The sequence below is a fragment of the Crassostrea angulata genome, chromosome 6 (assembly GCF_025612915.1).
Source record: "Crassostrea angulata isolate pt1a10 chromosome 6, ASM2561291v2, whole genome shotgun sequence".
In the NCBI taxonomy this organism is placed as follows: domain Eukaryota; kingdom Metazoa; phylum Mollusca; class Bivalvia; order Ostreida; family Ostreidae; genus Magallana; species Magallana angulata.
Window position 1 is genome coordinate 46,832,435 of NC_069116.1, and position 26,654 is coordinate 46,859,088.

General features: G+C 33.3%; 3 protein-coding genes across 3 annotated transcripts; 2 read left to right on the top strand and 1 right to left on the bottom strand.

The window, feature by feature from the left end:
- Window positions 1-71: 71 nt before the first annotated feature.
- On the top strand, window positions 72-6,035 carry LOC128187922 (HAUS augmin-like complex subunit 4). Its single transcript, XM_052858605.1, has 9 exons — window positions 72-225; window positions 814-950; window positions 1,879-2,010; window positions 2,307-2,444; window positions 3,569-3,671; window positions 4,192-4,328; window positions 4,954-5,084; window positions 5,320-5,388; window positions 5,553-6,035. Exons 1-9 carry the CDS (start codon window positions 183-185, stop codon window positions 5,734-5,736), a joined length of 1,074 nt encoding a protein of 357 aa, XP_052714565.1. The 5' UTR covers window positions 72-182; the 3' UTR covers window positions 5,737-6,035.
- A 162-nt stretch (window positions 6,036-6,197) lies between these two features.
- On the bottom strand, window positions 6,198-8,304 carry LOC128187923 (heat shock transcription factor, X-linked-like). The gene is made up of 3 exons (XM_052858606.1): window positions 7,812-8,304; window positions 7,194-7,260; window positions 6,198-6,489 (listed from the first exon to the last, which is right to left on the bottom strand). Exons 1-3 carry the CDS (start codon window positions 8,229-8,231, stop codon window positions 6,335-6,337), a joined length of 642 nt encoding a protein of 213 aa, XP_052714566.1. The 5' UTR covers window positions 8,232-8,304; the 3' UTR covers window positions 6,198-6,334.
- Window positions 8,305-8,756: 452 nt separating this feature from the next.
- Window positions 8,757-26,399, top strand: LOC128187924 (SUMO-activating enzyme subunit 2-like). The gene is made up of 18 exons (XM_052858607.1): window positions 8,757-8,922; window positions 11,440-11,523; window positions 11,787-11,857; window positions 11,993-12,057; window positions 12,333-12,433; window positions 12,809-12,930; window positions 13,250-13,317; window positions 13,566-13,690; window positions 13,806-13,905; window positions 14,293-14,435; window positions 16,024-16,117; window positions 16,493-16,605; window positions 16,846-17,001; window positions 17,529-17,586; window positions 17,729-17,767; window positions 18,138-18,243; window positions 19,940-20,058; window positions 25,932-26,399. The coding sequence occupies exons 1-18, from the start codon at window positions 8,782-8,784 to the stop codon at window positions 26,072-26,074; spliced, it is 1,848 nt and encodes a 615-aa protein (XP_052714567.1). The 5' UTR covers window positions 8,757-8,781; the 3' UTR covers window positions 26,075-26,399.
- The last annotated feature ends 255 nt before the right edge of the window (window positions 26,400-26,654 follow it).

Genomic DNA, 26,654 nt, shown 5'->3' on the forward strand with positions numbered 1-26,654 from the left:
TTTAAATCCAATTCAGATATTGGAACTTTTAAAATCTGTATAAGCTTGAAATTTGTAGTACAAGCTGTTCGAAGAAAAAAGCGCGGGAAACAAAAAAAAAAAAAATATCAAGGAGACGAAGACCAAAGTTTTTGGTATCAGGTGTATATGACTGAGTATTGAGTCATTATAATGTCGTAGTTATGTCAGCTCAAAGTGGAATTCCCGTGAAAACTGCCGACAAATGTAATTTTTATTGTTTTACAAAGTAAAAGTTACTGGTAAAGCTAAATGAACATTTTAAACATTTTAAATAACAGAGTAAATTCTAACTGCTTTTTAACAGGTTGATTTTGAAGTTTTTTTTTTTATATAAATCCGCATTAATGTGTATCAAATGCAAAAAATTTTGGTTAAAATGGATGTTTTTCTGTAAGTATATAGTTTGTAAGATTGATCCCCAAGAAGTTTTGGATTTATAGAGGGATCAATCTCCGTAATAGTACAGTTACGGAAAAAGTTGTTTACCAAAAGTTGTCACATTTCATCTATTCTAATGCGGAAAACGTATTCTAAACGTAAAAAATTTCAAAATGGATTTTTTTGTATTTTTCGCACTTTAAATTTATATCACTTTTGGGCTATTATATCCCAAATGGGGTATTATATCCCATTTTGAGATTGGTCCCAACCTGTGTAATGAATAAAGGAAAACGTACTTTTCAAAATCCTCCTGTCTATGAAAACTCATAGTAATGAGTTTTTACACAAAACAAGCATATATAAATATCCTGTTGTTGAAGATCAGTAATTATCCTGTATATTATATTTCAGTGAACTCCGCTCTCCCCATTGACATTACAGCGGCACAAGTTCAACAGTACCCTGAATTGGTCAAATTACTGACAGAACTTTCCCAGAGGATTACCCCAGAAGGAATAAGTGTTCAAGTCAAGCAGGAGCTGGAGCAAGTGAGTGAAAATGTGATTTCTTTCATGTGAGGAACGAATTTCTACAGAAATCAATTTCTACTTGGTAATTGTAATGAATGTATTCTGGAAATATGAAGTTTTCAATTCGAATACCTTTACCGGTATGTTCAGTCATGCGGTTCAATAGAACCAGTAGTTTGTTAAAACCAGTTTAGTACGACAATTAGAGCTGGAAACATGTTTAAAATTTGAATAATTTTCAGTTTTATGAGTCCAACATAACTTCATGTTGATATTTAATAGAATATTTATCAGTTTATACATTGAAGTTGCTAGTCCATGTAATGTGTTGTTGTTTTATTACTGATCTCGTATCAGAAATGAATGGGTTTTAAAGGAGAAATCTGTCTTCTTTTAAAATTGACAGACTGAACCAAGAATTGAATCCATATCCACTGCATGGATAACATAGCAGTCAAACAGTCCACTGAATAATCTATCTGATATCATTGTTTGTAGTCTATAAATTTATTATATTACAACCAAATATATTTCATAACTGTCAGTTGAGGGGGCACAAATGGAATAATATTCATTTATGATACAATTTGATAAAATATAGAAAATCCATTATTCATAACTAATTAAATCTTTGGGAGAGGGGGGGGGGGGGGGATCGACATTGAGTATTTCTGTTGATCTCGGACAATTCCCTCATGACTCTTGAGTCTTTGAGAATGAAGATGGTAAATATGACTGTCAAAGTTTGTCTCCATGCAAAGAAAATAAAAAGACCAGGATTTGAACCCAGGCCTCCTGAATCTCTAGTCTGGTGCTTTACTATCTGGCACCGGTGAAGGAACTGGTCTGACCATCACACATATGTGTATGTACATGTAATTTACAATATTGATGATTTCTATGGAGAATGAACATATCTGAATGTATCTATTGTTTGGTATTGTAGGCAGAGGAGGAATTGAGACATGAAAAACACAGCTGGCTACTACAGCATACTCTGTACAAAGAAATAGAGGAGTTCCTGATCGACTCGGAACTGAGGAGTCAGGATGTGGCCCTCTCTCCTGATGACAAACAGGTATACATTATCACATAAGTGTCCAGGAATATTGCCAGGATTGGCATTTATGCAATTTGACATTCTAAAAATCAAATCTTTCTCACACTTGCTAAACTTATAAAAAAAAATCTCCAGCGTTTATGGGTTGTAACTGCAAAGTTTGGTTAAATATAACGTACAAAATATATATTTAACAAATATTCTTATTAAAAATAAATCAAAGAAATTGTAACAAATTTCTTAGAAACTCTTCTCAATGTTATCAAGCAAGGTCTAAAGTAACTGTACGATTAAATGTAGATTATTATTTTCAGTTTCACACAATGCTACAGGAGTGTCTGACTTTCTCAGAAATAGGAGACTACTTAAGATGTAGCCCTGACCCCAGCTGTAAAGTCAACCTTCTGGGATTGACCGAGGAGAGCATTCACAACCAGAACCCACACAGAAAGGTAAGGCTCATTACTTGCTGTGAACCAACTTTTATTAGCATGCAAAAATTTTTCGTGAGGTTCGCGAGAGCATCATAATCGCAATTACTGTGGATCATCATTGTTTGTGAGGTACAATATTCATGGTTTTTGTGAGTATCCCTTGCCTATGAATTTACATCTCCTCGAAAGTGTATACAAGCATTTGTTAAATATGTATTTACGAAGTAGAACTTGGTACCAACAAAATTACATTTCCACACATCAGGTAATCTTTGTCTACCCACAAACATTAACCCCCAGTGAATAGAAAGTGAATAAATATATCCATTATGATAAACATTTAAGCTTTGAATGCTTATTTTTGGATGTCGTTGGTCCTAAAACACACCAAGGGGGTGCAGACAAATTAAATACTGCGCGTTAGCATGGTATGAATTTGTCTGCACCGCCTTGGTGTGTTAGAGGACCGACAACATCCAAAAATAAGCATTCAATGCTTACATTTATATTCATATTGATGTTAATGTGTATGAAGTATTTGTGTATCATTGCTCTATAGCCTTTATATACGCTCTTAGTCAGGGATATGAAATATACATGGAACAGATGTTTATATTAACATGATATTTTGTTCGCTTCCATGACTAACAATATAGTGCTAGAAACTTTGTAGAGAAAAATCTTTTTTATTAACGAGTACAAATGATTTTATGATTATTTTTCATAAATACGTATCAAATTAGTTCTGTAAGTTTGAACATTTATTTAATCTTACAATAATAAATATACTCAAAATGCGTAATGACTTCTATATTAGTGCTCATGGCGCATGAATACACTAAGTGTATTCACAGGAAATTGAATGTCACAGATTTCCAATGCAGACATAAGGGGAAATATACACTGAATGTAAATTTATATATTTTTACACCTCAGTGGGTAAAAGAATAATAGGGTGTATACTTAGTTTCTTAGCTTCACATGTAAATTCTGAGGAATTTATTCCCGTTGTATACTTCCTATCTTATGGTATATTGGACTTGAATGGAATGTACTATTTTAAAATATTAAGTTATTATCATAATAGTTTCTTTATGTTTTTGAATATGTATGTACATTGTACTGATGGTTTTACACTTCAGAACCTAGCCTACCTCCAGCAGAAACTGATTCCACAGATAGAGGAACGCCTGGCAGATAAGTGTGAGAATCTACAGAACTTTCAAGATGTGGACAATGCTCTAGGTAACAAATGCGCTATAAAGAAAGAAATCCTATAAATTTTGTGTCTGTTTTGTTTGCCCACTACTAGAATCATTTGTTATCAATCTGATATCAGGATTCTATTTGAAATGTTCTTGTGCTTAATTTTTTACATACACAGATATGAAAACACCCATTTTGAATTATGAATACTGTATACAGGAAAAATTTGCCCCCGTTTTATTTCCTCCCCTTTCGCATTTTTTTTTAGCAGGGAAATTTAAGACTGAATTTAAGCGAGGTTAAGACTGGATGAATTCTAATGTCTCAAATTATCTGTCTTAAAACACAACAGTATCTGGGTGAATTCAGAACGGGTGAAACTCTTTCCAAGTGTAGAAGGGCGAAAATAACCTTGTATACAATATTCTTTTTCAATAATGACATTATGATAAAAAAATTTATAGTCACCTACATGTATTTTGAATTATCAATATTCTTAAACAGTAATGGTTTGATAAAGATTTTTATAATCAGTGTAATATGACTGTTTGTACTTTAGATAGTAGTCCCACATTAGCGAAGTCGTCCCAGTTACCTGCCTTGATGGAAGCACAGAAGAGGAAGCTGGAAGAAGACACACAGCAGCTGGAGAGGCTATGCATGGCTAAAGAGAAACAGTTCCAGACCTATTACCAAGTAGGTGTCATCTGAAGAGTGCTTTATTAGGGGTGTTGGTCTATTTTACAGTGTTGACTGATTTGGACACGGTAGCCCGGGGTTCGAGTCTGGTCTGGCACTATTGTGGTAACATTGTAACTTTGGGAAAGTCAGTTTACTCTCTCCACCCAGAAGTTAAAATGGGTAGCTGGCTGTGTGAATGAACAAGCATTAGCGCGGTAACTTGGCAGCTTTGCTTGTGTGCTCCTCAGGCAGTTGAGGATGCTATCGATTGTACAGGTCTCGCCAGGGGGTAATACATGTATTATATAAAATTTGTGTGAGGTAATTTACTTTTCGAGCAAGACTATAAAGCCCTACCTGTACCATTTTACCTTTACTACATATACAGTTCAATTACATGTATTTAAGCTGTAGAATCATAATTTAGGTACCCAAAAAAAGTTGTAAAATATTTAAAGAAGTCTTTCAGATACAGTCAAAGACAACTTAATAAAATATTGTTTTATTTGACAGGTTATTTTACTCTGAACCCTACTATTACACAGTTTACATTAAATGTATTGTAATAGAGGGGGGTTATGAACATTTGATTTCTCCCCATATTGGTTGATAGAATCTATTTATTAATTGGTACATGTAGACTCTGCTGGACTCCCTTCATCTCCTGGAGGAGTTGATCACTAAGTACCGACTCCAGAACCAGATGGAGCATGACACAGTGTCCGCCGAGTGGCTGGTCGGAAAGTGTGACGGATTATGTCTCAAAATCAAGTGCGTTGTACTGGGAAATCATCAGATTTTGAAAAAACAATTCGTAAAATTGCCCAATAGAATAGATGCATGAATTTACAGTAATTCTTCAGAAAATCCCTGAAATACATGGATCTACTTGGAAGTTAGAATGAATGATCATGTAATACATTTATCTGCTGTTTGTATGAACTGTTTTAGCAATTTTGCACAATGATAAGTCTAAATTTAAGATACCAGTACTTGTCTGTTTAAGGTTGATTGAGCTACAGATTCTGTCTGATACCTACACTCATGAAACAACAAAGGCGCTACAACAAATCAAGTAAGAATGTTCTTCTAATTATTACTATCAATTCTAACCTGCTAATGATATGTAATTGTATATCACATGTATTTTAGAAACTTAGAGAACATGGCTTTAGAATTTCAGAATTTTATAAGATTGCATAACATGACAAGTAATTCACTTTTTTCTTTCTTGTTCAGGGATACATTACACGGTGCTAAAGTGGAAGCGGAGAAAAGCAAGACGTATGTAACAAAAACACTCCAGACGTACGAGTCCTTGGGAAGTGAGTTTGATGATCTCGTGATGGAGTACCAAACCCTGAAGGAGGAAATGGACAATAAAGAGTGGGCGTTGTCCGAGCTGCAGAAAAGTGCCAGCTAGTGGGTCAGCTGTTATTGTGTGTCAACTAGTGGTCTGCATGTCACTCTGTTAGCAGCTATTGGTTTAGCTGTTACTATGTGGTGGCCGTGACTCCCAGTGATCCAATTCATCCAAACATTTAATGCAAGTGTAGCATGCAGATTCTACATAAATATTTATTCATTGTAGTCATACAGATTTAATAATGATGTTTTTATTTTTCAATTTTAAGAAATTGTTACTGAACTTACGACAGCAATAATTTGTTAGAACTGAAAATACATGTCTTCATGGATATAATAAAATTATGAAGAAATGAACTAAACATTCAGTGTTGATTTAAATATTTTATTTTTATCTCATTTCCCAACAAACAAATCACAAATCTTTTACTTCTCTAAAGAGAAGTTTCAGTTCAAATGTGTATCACATCTTGGCTGTGCTCACAGTTATTAACTGTCAATACCAAGGTTGGATTCAAAATCAGCTGGGTGCTCCTTTCACGACAAATCACACATGCTTGAGCTTGGTATGCACAGTATGTGAATTGCACATTGTCAGCTTGGACTATTCTGTAATGACAGAAATGTTTACATGGGTGTTGTTGACGCAAAAGGATTCACGTTGAGTGCAGGACTGGCGGGAAACTCTTGGCCTGGGCATCTTGCGTTGGGTTGTGACTGGTACTCAGTACCACGGCAGTTTCTACGGGGACCAGCACACCGTCACTGCCCACCATGTACAGCTGGATCTGGGGCGTGTTCTGTAGGGCCCCTGTCAAATAAATAAATGCATAAAAAACTTTAAAATCTTTGTACGTGAAAATTGAGGTTTATGTTTGTATGTCGCCAAAATTTTGGAAATAAAATTTTTAACAAAAGTTGGGGAAAGGGGTACTTTCATCTGGGGGCGAAAATAGATACATTTACAATTTTTAATACTTTAAAATCTTTGTACGTGAAAATTGAGATTTATGTTTGTATGTCGCCAAAATTTTGAAAATAAAATTTTTTAAAAAAGTTGGGGAAAGGGGTACTTTCATCTGGGGGCGAAAATAGATACATTTTACTAGCGTTTACGGTTCTGTTTTTAGGATGAATAGGTAAGAATTGAGAATTAATTAAGTAGCTCTCTCTCTCTCTCTCTCTCTCTCTCTCTCTCTCTCTCTCTCTCTCTCTCTCTCTCTCTCTCGTTATGTGCATTGAATTGAATAATCAGGGACGTATGTACGTCTCTGGAATAATTTAGTTAGACAACTCAATTATAAGAGAAAAACCAAATTTCTTCTTTAAAAGATGTATCTTATAATAAATATATGTAGTTTCATCGTACATGTTACTTCACTGCACACATTGACCACAGACACTTGACGTTTAAATGATTTCATTTTTTTTTAATCATGCTATAAGAAATATTTTAAGCATCAAGTGCCTGTGTTATATAACGACACACAAATCATTTATAGTATCATAATTTACCTTCTATGGGCAATTGTTTGATGTCATCTGATAGAGATTTCCTAAACGGCAACCACGTCCCCAGACTCTGAAAGTATTAGATTTGTATTGTTTTGTGTTTATTTTTGAGATATTAATCTGTATACAATGCTTCATAATCTGATCAATGTGTTAAAATAATTCAAAATACAGTATTTCATAATTGAATAGTTTTTAAAAATGTAAGAATTGTAGAATCCAAAGGGAATTTCGAACTCGTGACCCATTTACAACTTATTAAGAAGTTTATCAAAACTTATCAAAAGATATACGTTTAACAATTATTATAGAACAAGGACTGACTGAACGCAACTTCTAAAAATCGTAGAACCGACTTTATTTCGCTAGCAAAGGGTTGTCAATCCGGGCTTTGATCATGTATAGTCAGATTCCATCGGATGATTCAAATAATTCAAAAATAAAGCAATGAATTGTTAAACTCTAAATAAATTATAAATGAATTGTTAAATTCTAAATAAATTATAAATGATTTGCTATACTCTAGATAAATTATAAATGAAGTGTTAAACTCTAAATAATTATGAATATTTGTTAAAATATTTTATAAAATGAGAGAGAGAGAGAGAGAGAGAGAGAGACCTTTGAAGACGGTTCAATGATCCTGGCAAAAGCATCCTCAAAATTCTGTGGTCTCCTTGATTTATTCTTCCTTTGAACCAGTGACAAGTCTGCACTATTTCTCTTAAAATGTGGATGGCGATAATCAAAGAAGACTGGGTCGGAATCATCACTCACTTTGAGGGAAGCTCTTTGGTTGACTTTCTGAAATCCATAAAAGTTGAGTTGACGAATGAAACTGCTGAAACTCGTTGTTTGGAAAGGTCTGTGGGCTTTCGATAAATACTCTGTTTCGAACACGGTCTTGTTTATTCGAACAACGGTCCCTTCTTGGTTCCATCCAATAGCATCTGTTTGACAAGTATCAATAATTTTTCGAAGTTTCACCGGGAAGCGTAAAATTTGTCCATCAGAATTTGGAAGAATAGGTTCTTCGTCCATGATGCCAAAATGTTCGTGGGTGTTTCCCTCTAAAATTATATAAAGAGCAAGTGCACGGTTTCTGTTGTAGTATTCGAACAGCTTCAGCAGATATAACGTTTCTGTGACGTCATTTAATGACGTGACGCACTTTCTTTACGTTCTCTACTGTAAGCCTTTTCCGACACGCTTTTTTTAGTGTCTCCACAAAAATGTTAACATTTATTACAAATGCTCTGCAAGCATTAAAGAGAAGAAAAATATCGAAATTTTTAAATGAAATTAAGAATTTTAGTGAAAATCTTTAACGCAATCAATTATTTTTCCCCTATTTTTTTTCAGTCTGTTTTGCAGTAACGTTAGAGGTCTTTGATTTTTCAATTTTATATATTTTAAAACGTTTGATTTTATTACGCAATAGCAATTTTTTTTTTATAAATCATTATAAACTGTTTGTACGTTAATTCTCTGAGGGACTGGGTTATGTAATTTTGCGCAAATCTTCTATTGTTGATAAACTAATAATTTTACAGATTAACTATCGGGCTCGATGTTCATTATTTAAAGAACAATGGCGGCAAGTTTGGGGGTGCTTGGCGAACCAACGAGTAAAAATGTTTTATCTTGCAAATTACTCGTTGTTGGAGCGGGTGGCATTGGTTGTGAATTACTCAAGAACTTGGTTCTTACAGGTTTCCATGATATAGTCGTTGTAAGTTTTATTTGTGAAAGTATTTTCTATTGAACAGAGAAGACGGAACTTCAGCATTGTTTCATTGTTTTCGCTTTATGTACTTTAATGGATGGGCATATGGCGATTCTGGCGTTCACATTTTGCCCGAATAATCAAACATAGAATCAAAAGTTATAGTTCAAAAATGCAGTAACGTAATTTTTAGAACAGCTATGACGTCATGATTATGACACAATGGGCGAGTTCGATCATTAATATTACTCTCTCCCAAGTTTCTGCATCGACTACTTTTCATTCAATGTCTCAATGATTGTGAATAAGTTTGTGCCCAAACTATATTTATCCACTAGAACTTGTAGAATAAAAGAAGTCCAGATTTTCTGTATCAGTGATTGGGAAGGCCAAAAATGTCAATGGGACTATGGCCCCACAGTTATTAATTTTAATGGGCCATTTTCATAATGAAAGGGCCATCTATTTATTCATTGGGGCCATTTTGTAAAATTGAAATTATCAAGGACCAACCTAGAGCAAAACAACTTTTATAAAATTTAAAAACTTAACCAACTGGTTAAATTTCATTTATTTGATGTGTTTATACATTTCACTGATGCAATTCTTGTTATGGTGTTTGCTTAATGATAAATAAAATCAGTCTCTGTATTTCTGTGTTTTTTGGAGGTATTAGTCAAACCCTTTGACCCAATTATTACCGTTATGTAGAGAATCTTTCAAACTTTGAAATAACTGTAGGGAACGGTTTTTCTTATTATTTAAACATTAATTTTGCGAGTTATTAAATAATTACAATTTACAAGTAATTGTAGTATCAACACTTAAATAAATAAACATCGGTTGTAATTTTCAATGCAGTGTGGTTGCATCACCCGTATTTATAACCCCTACAGTAACGATAAGCATGGTAAGACAGTTGTGAGTTTTAATAATCACAACAGGGATTAATTGAGGCTGTGAAAACGTCTTTTCAATTAGATAATCATTATTTTACTGCATTTGGGGTTAGTTTACATAATTGAGAACTCAGAATACTGGGCGACTTCAACTCTCTTTCGGAGGAAATTCTGGAATAATCTACCACGCATAAAAGAGTGGAAACGTTTTTATTGGTTGTTTATTTCTGTTTTACCAAACACGACCAATGAAATTTGATGTTTTAAAACAAATGTATTAAAAGACGATTAGCTAAGTCGTACAGAGTAAATTTCCAGCGGACATCGCTAAAACTTTTATAACCGATGAGAAATTTGAATGCGCACTTTGGCGCGTAGAGTAATTGATTTAATGCGCCATTTTTCTCTTAAATGCGACTATGGCGCGTGGCGCAGGTCCTTCCCAATCACTGCTGTATTTATATAAACCCTGTACTGCTTCAGGTTTCAATACACACCCCAAAATAGAATTCTTTGGGGATTTTGCATTGCAAACAAATGAAAAGTACAGTCAAACTTTGTTATCTCGAAATAGGTAGGACTGTTTAAAACTTCAAAATATCCAATTATCTGAGATAATAGAGGGTAAAATACTTGAAATATAAGTGGTTGGGATGGACAAATCACTTCGAAATATCAATTGTATTCAAGATATCGAAGTTCAACTGTATCTGGATGATAATGTTAAAAAATTGTGTGAGGTGTTCTGAATATAACCTAATGGAGAAAAGATGTTAAAATTTCTAATCTGCATAAGAAATTTTTGTTTTGTTCATATTAATTTCTCTGGGTAAAATGGATGAAGTGCCAATGCTGAAATTTTTTCCTTTACATCAATTTCAATTCTTTAAAATTGAGAGGCACTACAATGACCATAGTTTGTGATCAAATTTGCTCATTGGCAATGTAAGTGGGGAAGTCCAAGCTTTTGATTTCTGATGTTTTCTTATATCAGATTTGGTGAAAATCCAGGAAAACATCAGAACTGGCATCATTACAAAAATTGGAAATTCGAACTCTATGTGTGGGCACAAAAATATTTTGGGGATCCATCTCTGTTTCCATTTTGATCGTTTTGCAGATATCCAATTATCTACCAGTATTTGGTTATTTTAAATATTATCCATAGGTATGATCAGGTATCTACTCCTTCATGTGTTTTTCATAAATAAATCTTCTTTTTCTAAATCCATTGCCTCCATTTTTGTGCATTTACACAAACATTTAGAATAAAAGTTAAAATCAAATTCATCCAAGTCGCAATGTGTTTAACTTATCTAATATAGGACGTGGCCTCTTTCTTGAACTTTCTTTATTTGATTTTTTTCTTACAGGATAGTGAAAAACAATTATAGGCAATGTAAATTGATGTTTACAGATGTACAATGTACATTAGAAGCACAATTTTTTTTCAACTCATGCCAAAATTGAAAAGAGCATTTCATATTTGATGTATGCATTTACATCATTGAATTATTTATTAAAAAGTTTGTAAAGGTTTGTAACATTGTAGGATAACTGAATTTTTCATCAATTATTTGGTTCCTATATGTTGATACATGTATATGTAATTTATTTTTTATAGATTGATTTGGACACAATTGATGTGAGCAATTTGAACAGACAATTCTTGTTTAGAAAGGAGCATGTTGGAAAATCCAAAGCACAGGTGAGAGCTTGTGGAAAATGCACTAAAACCCATTTATTAAGAAAAAATAATTGGTTGTATAAGATAAATAAATGAGCACTGCAAAGTGAAATTCGTTCCTCCTACTATATGTAGTTTTAAAACGGATCACTTGTATAAAACAAAGGAATTAACCTATAGGGCCGGCATTGGTTTCTGTATTTACAAAAAGCATATTGATTTCCATTCCACTTCTTGATTTTAGGCCATTTACAGTAAACTTTATTTTTTCTGTTATTTATTAGGTTGCCAAAGAAAGTGCTTTAAACTTTAACCCCAATGCAAAGATTACAGCCTATCGTGACAGCATTATGAGGTATTGTATTTAGCTGTACCAGTGTGTGAGATTGTTACTTATTGTATGAACTGTTATATATTTGTGATAGAATAACTATAACTATAAGTTCATGGTCTAATATTGCATTTGAAATATTTTTTTTTACCATTTCAGTCCAGATTATGGTGTTGATTTTTTTAAAAAGTTTACGATGGTTATGAATGCCCTCGATAATAGAGGTGAGGGATCTTTATCAAATGTATCTAAACATAGTTACCCAGTAATGTATTTGCAATCCGTATATTATCAAACTTAACATTTTATTGTCTGTCTTTGTAAGTTGAAGACAATTCTATGGCAATCTAAATAAAAAATCTAAACAAAATGCTTATTTGTTTAAAGTTCATGAAAAAAATTTTCCACATGATTTCCAGTGTGATTATTTGTTAAGTATTTATATCTGCAACATTGAACATGTTAAAAATAATTTGATGTTCCATATTGTTTTTGTCAGCCGCCCGGAATCACGTAAACAGAATGTGTTTGGCAGCAGACATTCCTTTGATAGAGAGCGGCACAGCAGGGTATCTGGGGCAGGTCACGGTCATAAAAAAGGTAAATTCAAGGTCGTAGTTATTAAAAGGTCATTCATAACAAAGAATAGGTACAATGTAAGTAATATGGTGATTATGATATTTAATTTTCCAATATTATTTTTCCCCATTGCCATTTAACACTTTGAATATTTTAACATGACTTCAGCTTTTGAACAGATAAACTCAAGGTCACAGTCAATTTGAAAATAAATGCAATATCAAGATCATTGAAAGATACTCTATATTATTGGTGTATTGAATATAATTAATTTTAAAGATGTACAGAGTATGATGGGGAAAATATGCAAATAGCTTTTGAATTTAGCTGTTGTGTTGATAACTGAACTTCTCCTGAATGTTGAGTAATCTTCCACAATTGATGTGTATACTGTAGGGTTTAACAGAGTGTTATGAGTGTCAACCTAAGCCTCCACAGAAATCTTTCCCCGGATGCACCATTAGGAACACACCATCAGAACCCATTCACTGTGTAGTGTGGGCAAAACATTTATTCAAGTAAGTGTGTTTTATTGATACTTTAGATGCAAAAGAAATTGTGCTAGGAATTCCCAACCAGCCACATTTTGATGTTGATGCACTTTCTTGTTCATGTACATTTACATTGTGTAGAGGATTTTTTCCAAAAATCTATTTGCATGTATTGAATTAAGTATCACTTTCCTTCTATGGCAATTTTCGGTGTGAAATTGTGAACTAAAAGATCACTTTCATTGGAGTATTCAGGATACACTTAATGCCTAATCCTAAGGCCAGCATTTGGTTTGAAGATATCGTATTGAAGATATTATCATTAATATTTTGCTCTTTCTTGTAGTCAGCTGTTTGGAGAAGAGGATCCAGATCAGGATGTTTCTCCAGACACAGAAGATCCGGAGTTAACAGGTACCAACCGCTAACAAAGAGGCTGTCTATATGGATTTATTTCTCATTTATTCTGGAGTTGAAAGACAGAGATAAATATTTTTTTCATGGGAAAAACTCTTGTCGTGTGATTTGAATTTATATGACATTACAATCTGAAATTGAATGTAAATTAAATACATGTACAATTTTTTGTCTTTATCTATTATATGTGTTGGTATGGGACTATGGGTATATGAATGATACAACCTCTGTGTTTAAACCCACAGCGGAAGCAGGTCAGACTGCCCTGGAGCAGAAGGAACAGTCTAATGTTGCTGGCGGTATAGAGAGGAAGTCAACACGGACATGGGCAATGGAAACGGGATATGATGCAAAAAAAATATTCAACAAGGTATGTTAACCTACGTAAGTGAAGGTTAGTTGTTTAAAAACATTATTGATCTCATGGCATGAGAAGTTTCACACTTGCATTGTGTTTTCTTATTTGTTGTCGCTTGTGTATGCAGTTATTTAGGGATGATATCAAATACCTGTTATCAATGGAAACCCTTTGGAAGAAAAGACGACCACCTAATCCTTTGGATTTCGATAATCTACCTCACACAGGTACGTGTTTACACCTGTCTTTCAATCTGTTTACACTTGCACCAATGCCACAATACTTTTGAATGTACCATAAAAATATTTCTTTGAAACTTTTTTTGTTTCTGTTGAATATAAAAAAAATATTGTGCTATGGACACTAAAACTAACATTATTTATCATAAAAGATGGTGTAAAACATTCTATGTGTATCAATATACATGTTTGTCAATGTAATGTCATTCAAATTGAAAAGATTTTGACATATCTTCTATTGCAATGTAGGTTACCCATTAATGCCATAAACAGGAACTTGCTCTAACATTGTACACATGTACTGGTATGATATAAAAGAATTAAGATATAATTCAGCAATAAGTTTTGCTTATAGAACTGTGTGTCTTTTGACAGAGTGTTCTGAGCCGTCCACTGTGATGCGGGACCAGCGAGTCTGGTCCATGAAGGAGTGTGCCCAGGTATTCAGTGACTGCCTCGCCGGGCTCAAGAAGGAGTTCACCAATCAGGGAGAAAATGGCATGCTTGTGTGGGACAAAGTAAGACTCTGTCCATAAATGATGCTTGTTTTGGACAAAGTAAGACACTGTCCATAAATGATGCTTGTGTGGGACAAAGTAAGACATGTCCATATATGATGCTTTTGTGGGACAAAGTAAGACACTGTCCATAAATGATGCTTGTGTGGGACAAAGTAAGACATGTCCATACATGTATATGAACCTTGTGTGGGACAAATTTAGACACTGTCCATATCAGGGATGGGGTCAATTACAATGGAAAGTAATTAATTAAATTACAATTACTTGCTTAAATTCTTCAATTAAATTACCATTACAAGAGTTTTCAAATGTAATTAATTGAATTACAATTACTTTGCAGATGTAATTAATTAAATTACAAATTACATTTTCATCAAAATTTACTAAAACCATGATTTATATACAACACATAAACATTTAAGGAGGTATATCTATAACATGAATAAAATTTCCTCATAATCAAAATAATTTCACTGTTTAAGAAATTGCTAACTATTCTGTTAATTAGTTACAATTTTTGGAAAGAAAAAATATAAATTTGGTTTTTATTGTTTATTTTAAAACGCAGGTACTGGTAGTCACAATATGGATGTGTCCCATACACCCTGATATTCAATAAACATTTAAAAGTCATATCCCTTAACCTACACCTATCATGTCATTTAAAGTATAATATAATTCTTGCATGCAAAACTATTATAAGAAAACTTTCTCCTTTGCATTTTTGTACACTATTTTTTTTCTTTGTAAATACAATGCCAAAGTACAGGTTAATCTTGGGTAGAGGGAAGACTTTAATTGTTATCAAAACACAATTCACACCTATTGTTCTCTACCTAATTATCAAAATGTTAGCAATAACGATGCACACCCTGCGGCCATGTTAGGCATCAAAAACTTAAACCCATTTGAAGCCATGCATTTTAGCTCTGTGTATTTTAGGCTATCAATTACAAAGCATGACTTGATAGTTTATATAATTTAGATTACACTGATTTTGTTTGTAAATTGAACAGTGATGTTTTAATTTAACTCAATGATAGTTGACACACTAATTATTCTAATAAGAAGGGAAATAAGTATTTTTTAAGAAAAAAGAGATCAATCAAATCATCAAATACATGTACTTAATTAAATTTGGGAAACTTATCATTAAATATTTAATCACTGAAAAAATCCATTTTGAAAAATATTTAGTATGATATATATAATAATAGTTCAATGCTTTTTAACTACTCTTCGAACTTGACCTAATGTACCATTGTGTGCGGAAAAATTGGTAGTGGACAGCTTAATATTTATATGTCCATCAGTATGTAATTGAAAGTAATTGAAAAGTAATTGGAATTACATGCCTTTTTTGAAAGTAATTAATTAAATTACCATTACATGTAATTGAAAATGTGGCCAATTACACATTACTTCCAATTACATCAAAATTTGTAATTAATTACACTCAATTACCATTACAAATTACCATTACCCCATCCCTGGTCCATATACAAGCCATTAAATGCAGGACTATTCATTTAATAGTGTGTAAAGTATTAATTTGAATGTGAATTTTGGTGAATTCTTTTTCCAGGATGATGAACTTGCAATGGACTTTGTGGCATCCACATCCAACATTCGATCTCACATATTTGGTATAAACCAGAAAACAAAATTTGATATTAAATGTAAGTATTTGGGTAATCCTATATACTGCAGATTCCTAATTAAACGTGAGGAATTAATCATGAGAAGTCACCCTCGGGGATTTCCAAACCTTGCTTTTATTTTTCAGACACTTTTGAACTATTAGAAATGATAACAAAAAATTGGTGATTGCGATTTTATAGTCTCGCGATTCGATATTAATGATGGAATCACGAAATTAAGTGTACTTACTAGCGTAAAATTAGGACTTTACAATAGATAAGTTACCAGTAAATTTAAGGTTAAAAATGGCTATTTTCACAAACATATCAGTATATTCAAAAATGTGGGTTCTTCGATTTCATTGCTTTTCCATCATTAAGAGACCTGTTTTTCACTTGACATGTTACTTTCAGCCATGGCTGGGAACATTATTCCTGCAATAGCAACAACTAATGCCATCATTGCGGCAGTGATAGTGATGGAGGGATTAAAGGTGCTTAATGGAAGGATAGAAGAATGCAAACAGGTACATTCTAAATCTTAATTCAATTCTTTAAAAGATGGGGAGGTCAAGTTTCATGGATATGTTTAGTGGTATCCTTATTCTATGGATAAATGTTCATGTATGGGATTATTTTTCAACTTAAATATGAAATACCAATAATGAAGGGCAAATGACAACCATGACTGCCATGAAATTTATTAATTCTGAAACCTCTAAACATTTGCCAGTTTTTTGAGCTGCCTTGCATTTCTTTGAAAATAGATCTACCTAAACAGACAACCCAATCCCAGGAAGAAACTGTTGGTTCCGTGCGCCCTGGACAAGCCCAGTCCTAAATGTTATGTGTGTTCCTCAAAACCAGAGGTGACAGTGGTTCTAAATACGGAAAAAATGACCATAAAGACTTTGGAAGAGAAGGTAATTCAGCAATCACAAAATAGATAAAGTTTACTGTAGTGTTTAATGAATTGTGAACGAACTTTTCACTTTTACAATATTAAGAGAATGCCACAATTGCAAATATTTTGAGCTTTTTAACTTGTATACATGTAAATTAAGTTTATCAACGGTAACATGAGCTTGGTATTTAAAATTATAGTCACCTGAAACCAATGAATTAATCACTTTTGAATAAAGTTTTTGCCACTAATAAAGGCTGGTATAAGGTACACTTACATGCATGGTATCCCATACTTCTATCTGGCAATAATGAAGATGATTTGTAGGAGTTATCCTGGAAATTATGATGAAAAAATTTACTCTTTATTCATGTACATAATAGGAAAATGGTGCATATCTTCTAACCTAGGTATTTGATACAAAGCCACAGATCAGTTGAATTTTGTGATTTAAATGCCTTTTGATAAGGTTTTTTCAGAAATATGCATGTATTTACACACATAATTCATTACCTTATTTATGGTGGCTTTTTTTTTAAAAAATAGATCTTGAAAAGTGCACTAGGAATGGTAGCACCCGATGTTGAAATAGATGATGGAAAAGGTACAAGTTTGTTTGCAAAATTACATTTGTATGAAATTAATGTGTTTTGATCAAAGAAGTAAACCAACAGTGGTATAAATGAATGACGAAAAACTAATGAAAACTAGCAATAATCAAAGAATAATGTTTCTTTGTTTTGCAGGAACTATTTTGATATCAAGTGAAGAGGGAGAGATGGAAGGTATGTAAAGAAAACAACCTTGGTATAGAAATGCAAGATTGAAGTACATGTATTATCAGAAGGACTTTTCTCTTTAAAGTGAACATTGAGGGAAATGTTAAAAGAAATGCCATGAATATTGAAATCTTTTTATACTGTAGTTTCATTAATTTTCGAGGGTTTCAATTTTCATGGATAAAGTGAAAATCACAGTTTCAAGGATATGTAAATTCGTGGCCAATTACCCTATCAATACAAAATGTAAATAGAAATTGCACTTCAATGAACATTAAATTTCGTGGATCAACTTAACAACGAAATCCATGAAAATTGGCATTCAACGAATATTGATGAAACCACAGTATCTGCACATTTTTCCTTTATTTTTCAGAAAACAATGACAAGTTTTTGAGTGAATTTCATGTTGGAAATGGCAGCATCCTTAAATGTGATGACTTTTTACAAAGTTATGAATTGAAAATAATAATAGCACATAAGTAAGTATAGAAGGTGGCTTAAGATGCTCTTTACATGAAGGACTATATACAATATTTTGCATTTTTTTTGTCCAGAGAAATAAAGTTGTCAAGAGATTTTTAGATATAAGGTTTAAGATAGTTAAAATCAGGTTAAACCTAAGTATGTTAAAATGTTATTATCCTGATGACATCATAGTGTTGATATGACATCCTTAAATTCATCTTATTTTCAAAAATAAATGTTTAGAGCAAAAAGTGCTAGTGTTTACCATTTGTTTTTCAACCAGAAAACACCCACTGCATGCTTGTTCAAGACCATTTTTACAATGATAGGTATGATTTATATCAAAAACATGTTCTATGTTTCTAAAGGCAAAAGACCATTCTTTTCATTGTTTTGCAAAGTTACGTGAAAAGGCCTAATTTAGTAACATCATAGAAAAACAGCTGATGAAGAATGATGACTAATAACAAGATTATTTCGATAGACATTTTTTGTTTACTCTTTGATGAAGATATGATTTTAATATAATACTATTTAGAAAAAAAAAAATTTGGCAGATATTTAACCTTATGAAATATAGTTCCTTAGTTTCAGCCAACAGACTTTTTTTCTTGACAATTGCTTCAGCTTGTGCCATTAAATACTATTTAATTTGATTTTGATTTCCTTTGAAAAAGTAAAATGTGGAACATTGTTTAATACATATATGTTATATAAAGATGTATTTTGTATTGAATACAGTACCAATCTTTCAAACTACTGGGTAATGTAGTACAAGCACTAACACAGGTCCTTAAAGCTGACATGAATTCATAAATACGCATTATTTCCCTTTTATCTCCGACTACCGTCATATTAGTTGTCGATTTCTACTGTTCTGCTCATCGCTACACACCCCCTATATAAGGCCGAGAGCACTCGTCTTGCTTCACCGCATTCAGGAATTTCATACACCCGAACACGTTACCTTGGACGAAAAGACTTGTAAAAACGCGTTTTGAACAAAAATAATATGACAACTTCACTGGCAAGATATTTCCAATAAACGACGAAACAAGACAGACTGAAATCCATGCGCAGATACTTCAAAAATTCCTCGATAATTGTAGACCGTTTCCCTGTGTATGTTATAACATCGCACATGCGCAAACCACACACTGTGGCAGATCGAGCAATGTCAATTATCGCATGGATTTTATAAACGGGGAGTTTTTGTAGGAACGGATGGAAACGTTGTTACTTTCTTGGATTTACTATCATTTATCTACTGTGTTGGATGTAGTGTCGCCGGGGTTTTCAAGAAGATGCAGACGTTATGCACTCTGTATGAACGACACACGTGTTCGATGTGCATGCGGAGTAAGGCAGCACTGTCTGTGCAAAATAATACGGATACCTTGGACATCCTTTCAAAGAATAAATATATTTGTATTTCATTGATTGTTGTTTTCTTTATTCTTTATTACTACATTTTACCACAATGTGTAGTTCATGCATTTAGAAGTCCGTGCAACGTGAATGCCTCGATCGGAAAGCAACCGACCGTAACTTTCTCAACCGGTATATATACCCCAGTGGCAGTCGAGGAGCGATCGAAACTAATATGGCGACCAAATGCTTTTATGAATTCATGTCAGCTTTAAGTTATCTTATATCACTTGCATGTTCTGTGTCTGAACAAGAATTTCATTGCATGTATTTGTTACCCAGGGATAAACTGGAAGAAGACAAAGAATTTGATGTGGTAGGAGATTTATCAGAACTTCATGCCAAACCATTGGTGGAACAACCGACCAATCAGAATGGCAGTACCACAAGTCACCAAGAAGGTAAGGCATTCAATTCATACAGCCAAATATTGGAGTTTCTGTGATCAAATTGAAATGATTGACATTTTCATTGTTTTACCTGTATTGTCAATTTGATTGGAATTATTAGGTCCAGATCATTACAAACTTACCTTAAATCAATTAATGTATGTACCAATTAATATACCAATTATTGCACTTCTGGTTTTATCATCTTGGTGTATTAGCAGATCAAATGCATGTTATATATTTAAGGTCTTCCGTTTCCAACGGAAGACCTTGTACTGATTCTGTTGGAAATTCTTCATTATTATTTTTAGGGTCTTCCGTTTCCGACGGAAGACCCTCTTGTTATTCTATTGTTTCTTTTCCTTATTATTATTTTATTTTTTATTTTTTTTCTGACTTTTTTCGAACTCTATTTCTCGTGAACTACTTGACCGATTTGCATGAAATTTACAGGACGTATTGAGCATCAAACGAATTTGATATTATAAAATTTCTGGCCGATGACGTCACTTCCGGTTTGAGATTTTGAGGATTTAGTGATTTTTTAAGGACCATTTTGTCCACGTAACTTCTCAAAAACTATTTGCGATAGAAATATGAAACTTTCAGGGATAGTAGATGAATGTTTGTAGATGATCCTATTTATTTGATATTTTGAAAAATGCGCAAGGCGGCGAAGCTCGCCCGAGCTCGAAAATTGGCACCAATTTTTTTCACGAAACTTTCGCACATTTTCGGCCCTAGCTTTTCATGTGTAAATATTTTGTTAAGACATGTAATGCAAAAGTTGTTCAGATTAACTAGATCTTTTGTTTGATTTCAGAAAAAGGGGCTGGCCCCTCAAATTAGGGGCCAAAAGGGCTCTAAAGTATTTTTGCAATAACTCTTTACTGAAAAATAATTTGTTATCGATTATAGAACCAAAAATGTTCATTGTACATCTGTTTATCTATACGGTACCATGTCTAGGTCATATGTTTCGTAATTAGGGGCTTAAAGGGGCCAAAAGTCCGAAATTTTGATCTTAAATGGCTAGAAAAGGAGAAATATTTTGATAAGCATTATAGAACAAAAAATGCTTAAAATAATGTTCTTAACAATATGCTCCCTAAAAAATTTTTGTTGGTGGTCCTTGTGAGGATTTTAAGGGTTGGCCCCTAAAATACATTTGTTCAGATATCTTTAGAACGGTCAACAATTTCTGAACACTTGTTGAACAAAATGCGTTTATATTTACAAGACCTTTTATTTGATATCAAGAAAAAGGGGCTGGCCCCTCAAATAAGGGGCCAAGAGGGCTATAAATTCTTTTTATAATAACTCTTTACTGAAAAATAATTTGTTATCAATTATAGAACCAAAAATGTTCATTGTACATCTGTTTATTTATACGGTACCATACATATGTCATATGATACGTAATTAGGGATTTCAAGGGGCCATATGTCCAAAACTTTGATCATTAATATCTAGAAAAGGAAAAATATTTTGATAAGCATTATAGAACAAAAAATGCTTAAAATAATGTTCTAAACGATATGGTATCTAAAACATTTATGTTGGTGGCCCTGGTAAGGTGTTTAAGGGTCGGCCCCTACAACACAATTGTTCGGATATCTCTAGAACGGTCAACAATTCGTGAATACATGTAGAACAAAATATGTTTATATTTAAAAGACCTTTCATTTGATATCACGTAAAAAGGAGTGACCCCTCAAATAAGGGACCAAAGGGGCTACGAAGACTTTTCATAATAACTTATTTTTTGCGATAATTTGTTATTAATCATAATAACAGAAAATAAGAGCTTATTATTCATAATTCAAAACTGAAATCCGTTCTATAATGGGACGATGCAATACAGTTAAAAGGGGTTTAAAAATTGATTTTTCCGGACATTTTGATTCCACATTCTTGGTTAAGAAAATAGTTTTATGTTCAGAGTTAAATTAACTGGTACCTAAAATTATTCGATAATTGTTGAATCGTACTTTTACACATTCGGATTTGTATTTGCTAAGTCGTTCTTGAAATCGATAAGCTTTGTTAATTCGTACTTGGAATCATTCGGATTTTGTTAATTCGTACCAAGAATAATTCGATTTTTTCGTCTTAGTTTCTTATGTTGGTTTAAGAACCCTGCTTTTTACAGGAACTTCTAGCTTTACTTTCGACATTACCGGAAGACCCACTCGTTGCTTTGCAACGAGCTTTGCTCTAGTTCTTCTTCTTTTTCTTCTAGACGTTTCTTTAAACTGTAATATCTCGCTTGTTTGTCATTAGATTTTATTCAAATTTTCAGCGTTTATTGGAAATGACAATAGCTTACTATATCTCAAAATATTTTGCAATCGCTACTTCCGGTTTTGAGTTATTCCCCTTTGAATATTTTTTTAGTGGGTCTCGTGTACCTGCAAAGGCTCCGAGTTGATCCGTAGCAAGTAGTTTTAATTTACAAATCTTTGAAGTAGACATCTTGAACGTTGTCCTACTAGTTTTACATGTTTGATTAACCCACGTTTACTTCTTAAAAAATTACATCGAAATTTATGTTTCCAAAAATGTTAAATTTTGCTTATATCTTTGCTCAATAACTTTTTAGTTGTAAATTTTTTCAAAACACATAAAGAACAAAAGTTGTGCAGAATATTAAGAGCTTTCATTTGATACCATAAAAAAGGGGCTAGCCCCTAAAATGAGGGGTCTAGATTCCTTAAAAGTCTTTGCTTCATAACTCTAAAACGGTAAATTTTTCGATATCGGCGTCGCTGCAAAAAATGTTGTTTGTGACTTAATTGATCTGATAAAACTGGTTTTGTGTTCGGGTATTGCATAATACTAGGGTAAAAAGTAATACTTGTTGACCAGTACTCGCCGCAATTTGGCCAAGTTAACGAAACTCTCCCTCGCCCGCGGCCGAGAAAATCGGTCACCATGGTCGCGGCTGGGCTACCTAGCGGTCAGCGGTTATCTAATACACGAGAGTGCGTCTCTCATATATGAGTTTATTTAGCCGCAAACTCAAGAATTATTTTAGTTTTGATTACACATAAAAGTTTATGGACTAAACGATTAGGTGTCAATTAAGAAATCGTTCAGTTAATTAATAAAAGCAATGTCATTCTCAATCTAAAGCAATATGTGACATATATCAATTGTGGGTTTCAAGTTTAAAAAAAAGAAATTCTATTTGATAGAATATGGTCATTATACTGCAAACTTCTCAAATCTTCCTGGGTTCTGAGCTGTGCGTGTCTGTGCGTTGTACCTTTACGTAATCTATCCTTCGTCCACGGCCGAGGTGATCAGCCACGGCTGCACTAGCTAGCGATAAGCGGTTATCTAATACATAAGATTCGCACACCGCGACGCACACTTGATGAATATGAACGTGTTTGAGTTTATATAGCCGTAAATACAAGATCTGTTTTATTTATGTTATAAAAGTTTGTCCATCTTGTATTCATTTTATTAAAAATTTGAGTGTAAGTGAATATCAATGAACGATATTATTCCAAATCGGAAACATCGTCAGACATAAATTAATGGTTGGTTTGTATATACAAAATTTTTTAACCCCCCCCCCCCCCTCCACACACACAAATATTAAATGATGATCATCCCTCGCACTTGGCCGAGGAGATCCAGAGCGAGTGGACAATGATCCGCGGTCGGCTCGTGTTATTCTACATGTACCTTGTCACGCGTTCATGTTTCATATTTTGCACGGACAGAACTATATTTTATTATGTTTTCAACTATTATAGGTTTAAGGGGAAAAGATAAATTTATTTTACTTGTACAGTTGATTAAGCATTGATTTAATTATACGATAGCGTACAAGGTAGTTTAAAAATCAAATCAAATCAAATTATAATCAAAGTCCCATGTTACATGTTTGCGGTAGATGCTAGCACGATAAAAGAATGTCCTGAATTGTCCTAAATTGAGGCATTTGATGATTATTTTAAAGAATATTCACATGAGTTTTAAACAAATTAAGATTAGATTCTATCGGCCACATATTAATCACTCTGTAGTTTTTTCTACATGGTTGTTCGTTTGCTGCACCCCCCCCCCCCTCCTCCCGCCCCGCTGACAAGTGCTCGCGCTGGATTTTTTTTAAGTTGGCGAAAAGATATTCAGATCTGTCGAAAATCATTTTTGGTGACTTCTCCTTATGTGTAACATTTTCTCCTCAACGTGTATCGTTTTCCCACTCGTTTGTTTATTCGGTCAGTCTGTGTTAATTCAATCGCCACGTGCGACCGAAAATCTTGTGTCGCTTCTCAGAACATATGTAATTGAGTAACAGTTGGAAGGGTGCTTTTATAAACAATAAGACTATTGTTCGAAGTCAATCATCTTCACATTGAAGATGTGAAATCGTAACCTGAGAATGTGGCTAATAAATTAACCTGTTAAACACGCTAAACTTCTATAGTTATGAACAGAATAATTCATAATGTATTATAATTAAAAGTTTGAAGTCAAAGGAAATTTTGTTCTTGGGAAATACGACTACATTATGCAATGCAGTCGATCGCCATAGAATTCATCAAAGTACTGCAAGTGTCGACAGATTTCCTATTTCTTTGAAAGACCATGATAATTCACTTGACTTGCAGACTATAATATAGCGACATATCTGCCTCCCAAAAATATATGCGCTTCTCAAAGTTACACTTAAGTAAGGTAGATGTGCGTTATTGGGGATTTTATTTATTGCTAATTGTATGAAAATTGATAAAAAAAACTTTAAATTGAAGTTGTGTATCATGAGGTTGTAATGCAACTTAATTTACTTACAAGGTTAGCTACAGCCAGTGGAATACTAATTTTAGCTGAACAATGAATATCCGATGTACATACAATGTATGACTGCACATACGGATTACGGACCGTGGGCAGACGATACCCATGAAAGTCCTTTAATACATCAATGCGCAGTTTGATCTAAAAACTAACCAGTTTCATAACTTCTTCGAATTTCTCTAACACGGACTGTCTAATTCCTTCCCAGAATTCCAATTTACGCAAGCGCAATTGAAGTTTTTTTTCAATCTAATTAGTCAACCCAATGACATAAAAATAAGGATTTTTCATATGATTACATTGTCGAGAAAAGTAATATTCATTTCTGTAAATAAGGTTATTTAATTCACGTTACATAGCGGTGTCTCTATGAAACAGCACCATCTGGTGTAAAATTTAGATGCTCGCTTTTGCATAAATTCTCCCGCTTATCTTTTTTTTTTAGCTGATTATATAATATTTTGAATGTCCAAGTCTACTCGTATCATTAAATAATATCAGACGACACACATTTCCCTGTAGAAAAGTTCAGAAAAGCCATCAATTTTGACTTAATACTAAATTTTGTCAGCACGTAATAATTCTAAACTTGCACATAGTCTTCAGAAATTTAGAAAGATTTAAATAAAGAAGTTATCCCATAGAAAAGGTTACGTGTTTTGTAGGCGGGTTCGGTTTTTAAAAAAAATACAATTCCTGACATGAATCATGAGTACATACTGTTTATAACAATGCTTGCTACCCTTTGAAAATTTAACTTGCCATTAGACATCTCATTTTTTGAAGAATTTTTGAAACGATTACACAAACTGTGTTCGACAAATAGTTTTTCTTAAACATTTTCTTCCTTTCTTTTTCAAAACACGTTTTATATGGAGGCTTTCAATCACAACACGTTTTTATAACAAAAGCAGAACTGAAAGTTTAGTCATTATAATCGTTTGACACCATATCACATATATTTTCAACCCGCAGCAACAACGGAAGACCTACTCGTGGCTTTGCCACGAGCTCTGCTCTAGTTATAATTATAATTTCATTATATAACATGTACGTTATATATTTTGCAGAGGAAGATGACCTAATGATTGTGGATGAGGTGGAAGTTATTAAATCTGGTACAAAACGCAAAGCTGACCAAGAGCCTGATGAAATCAACGCCAAACGCCCAAAGTCCAGCGGGGATCACAATGATGATATTGTGATTCTATAGACAGGCGTAGGCAGCCTGCAGGAAGACCAAATTCTGAAATAAACTTTGCAAGAGTCAACCAAAAATCACGATATTATGCAAGTAAAAGATGAAGACAGGACAATGATTCAAAGATATTTTTGAGAAAAAAAGTTTGATAGTTTATTGCATTAATACTTGCAACCGTATCATGTTCCCTATGGGAGTTATTGCCCTTGTCTATTAGTGCTATACATGTACATGTATGTAAAACACATTGTTAGTATGTATAATAACTGTTGTTTGGAATGAGTTTGAATGAAATACAATGATGGAAAAATTAAGAATAAAGTTGCATGTACGTCAATAGTGCGTTTTTTTTTTTAAAAATCAATTTACTTCCGGGATGACCAATCTAGGTCAAGAGATAACGTTGTACTTATGTTTATCAGGTGTCCTCAGGTAACCTTTGGGTTTATGTCGGGTCTTAAAAGAGCGTGTTGTGTCCATGCATTGTGCGTTTAAACAGTACATCACTACATGTGCATGTATCTACACAGAAGTTATTGCTATAAGATTTAAAAAATTATCAATCTGCTAATCTTGATATTTGATTCAATAT

Excerpts from the sequence above, each read along its gene's own strand:
- LOC128187922 (XM_052858605.1), top strand. The coding sequence starts at position 183 with ATGTCAGCTCAAAGTGGAATTCCCGTGAAAACTGCCGACAAAT. Across the intron at positions 226-813 it reads CGTGAAAACTGCCGACAAAT|TGAACTCCGCTCTCCCCATT; the intron begins GTAATTTTTATT and ends ATTATATTTCAG. Across the intron at positions 951-1,878 it reads TCAAGCAGGAGCTGGAGCAA|GCAGAGGAGGAATTGAGACA; the intron begins GTGAGTGAAAAT and ends TTGGTATTGTAG.
- LOC128187923 (XM_052858606.1), bottom strand. The coding sequence starts at position 8,231 with ATGGACGAAGAACCTATTCTTCCAAATTCTGATGGACAAATTTTACGC. Across the intron at positions 7,261-7,811 it reads TCATTGAACCGTCTTCAAAG|AGTCTGGGGACGTGGTTGCC; the intron begins GTCTCTCTCTCT and ends TAATACTTTCAG. Across the intron at positions 6,490-7,193 it reads CAAACAATTGCCCATAGAAG|GGGCCCTACAGAACACGCCC; the intron begins GTAAATTATGAT and ends TTTATTTGACAG.
- LOC128187924 (XM_052858607.1), top strand. The coding sequence starts at position 8,782 with ATGGCGGCAAGTTTGGGGGTGCTTGGCGAACCAACGAGTAAAAATGTT. Across the intron at positions 12,058-12,332 it reads GAATGCCCTCGATAATAGAG|CCGCCCGGAATCACGTAAAC; the intron begins GTGAGGGATCTT and ends TGTTTTTGTCAG. Across the intron at positions 14,436-16,023 it reads GCATGCTTGTGTGGGACAAA|GATGATGAACTTGCAATGGA; the intron begins GTAAGACTCTGT and ends TTCTTTTTCCAG.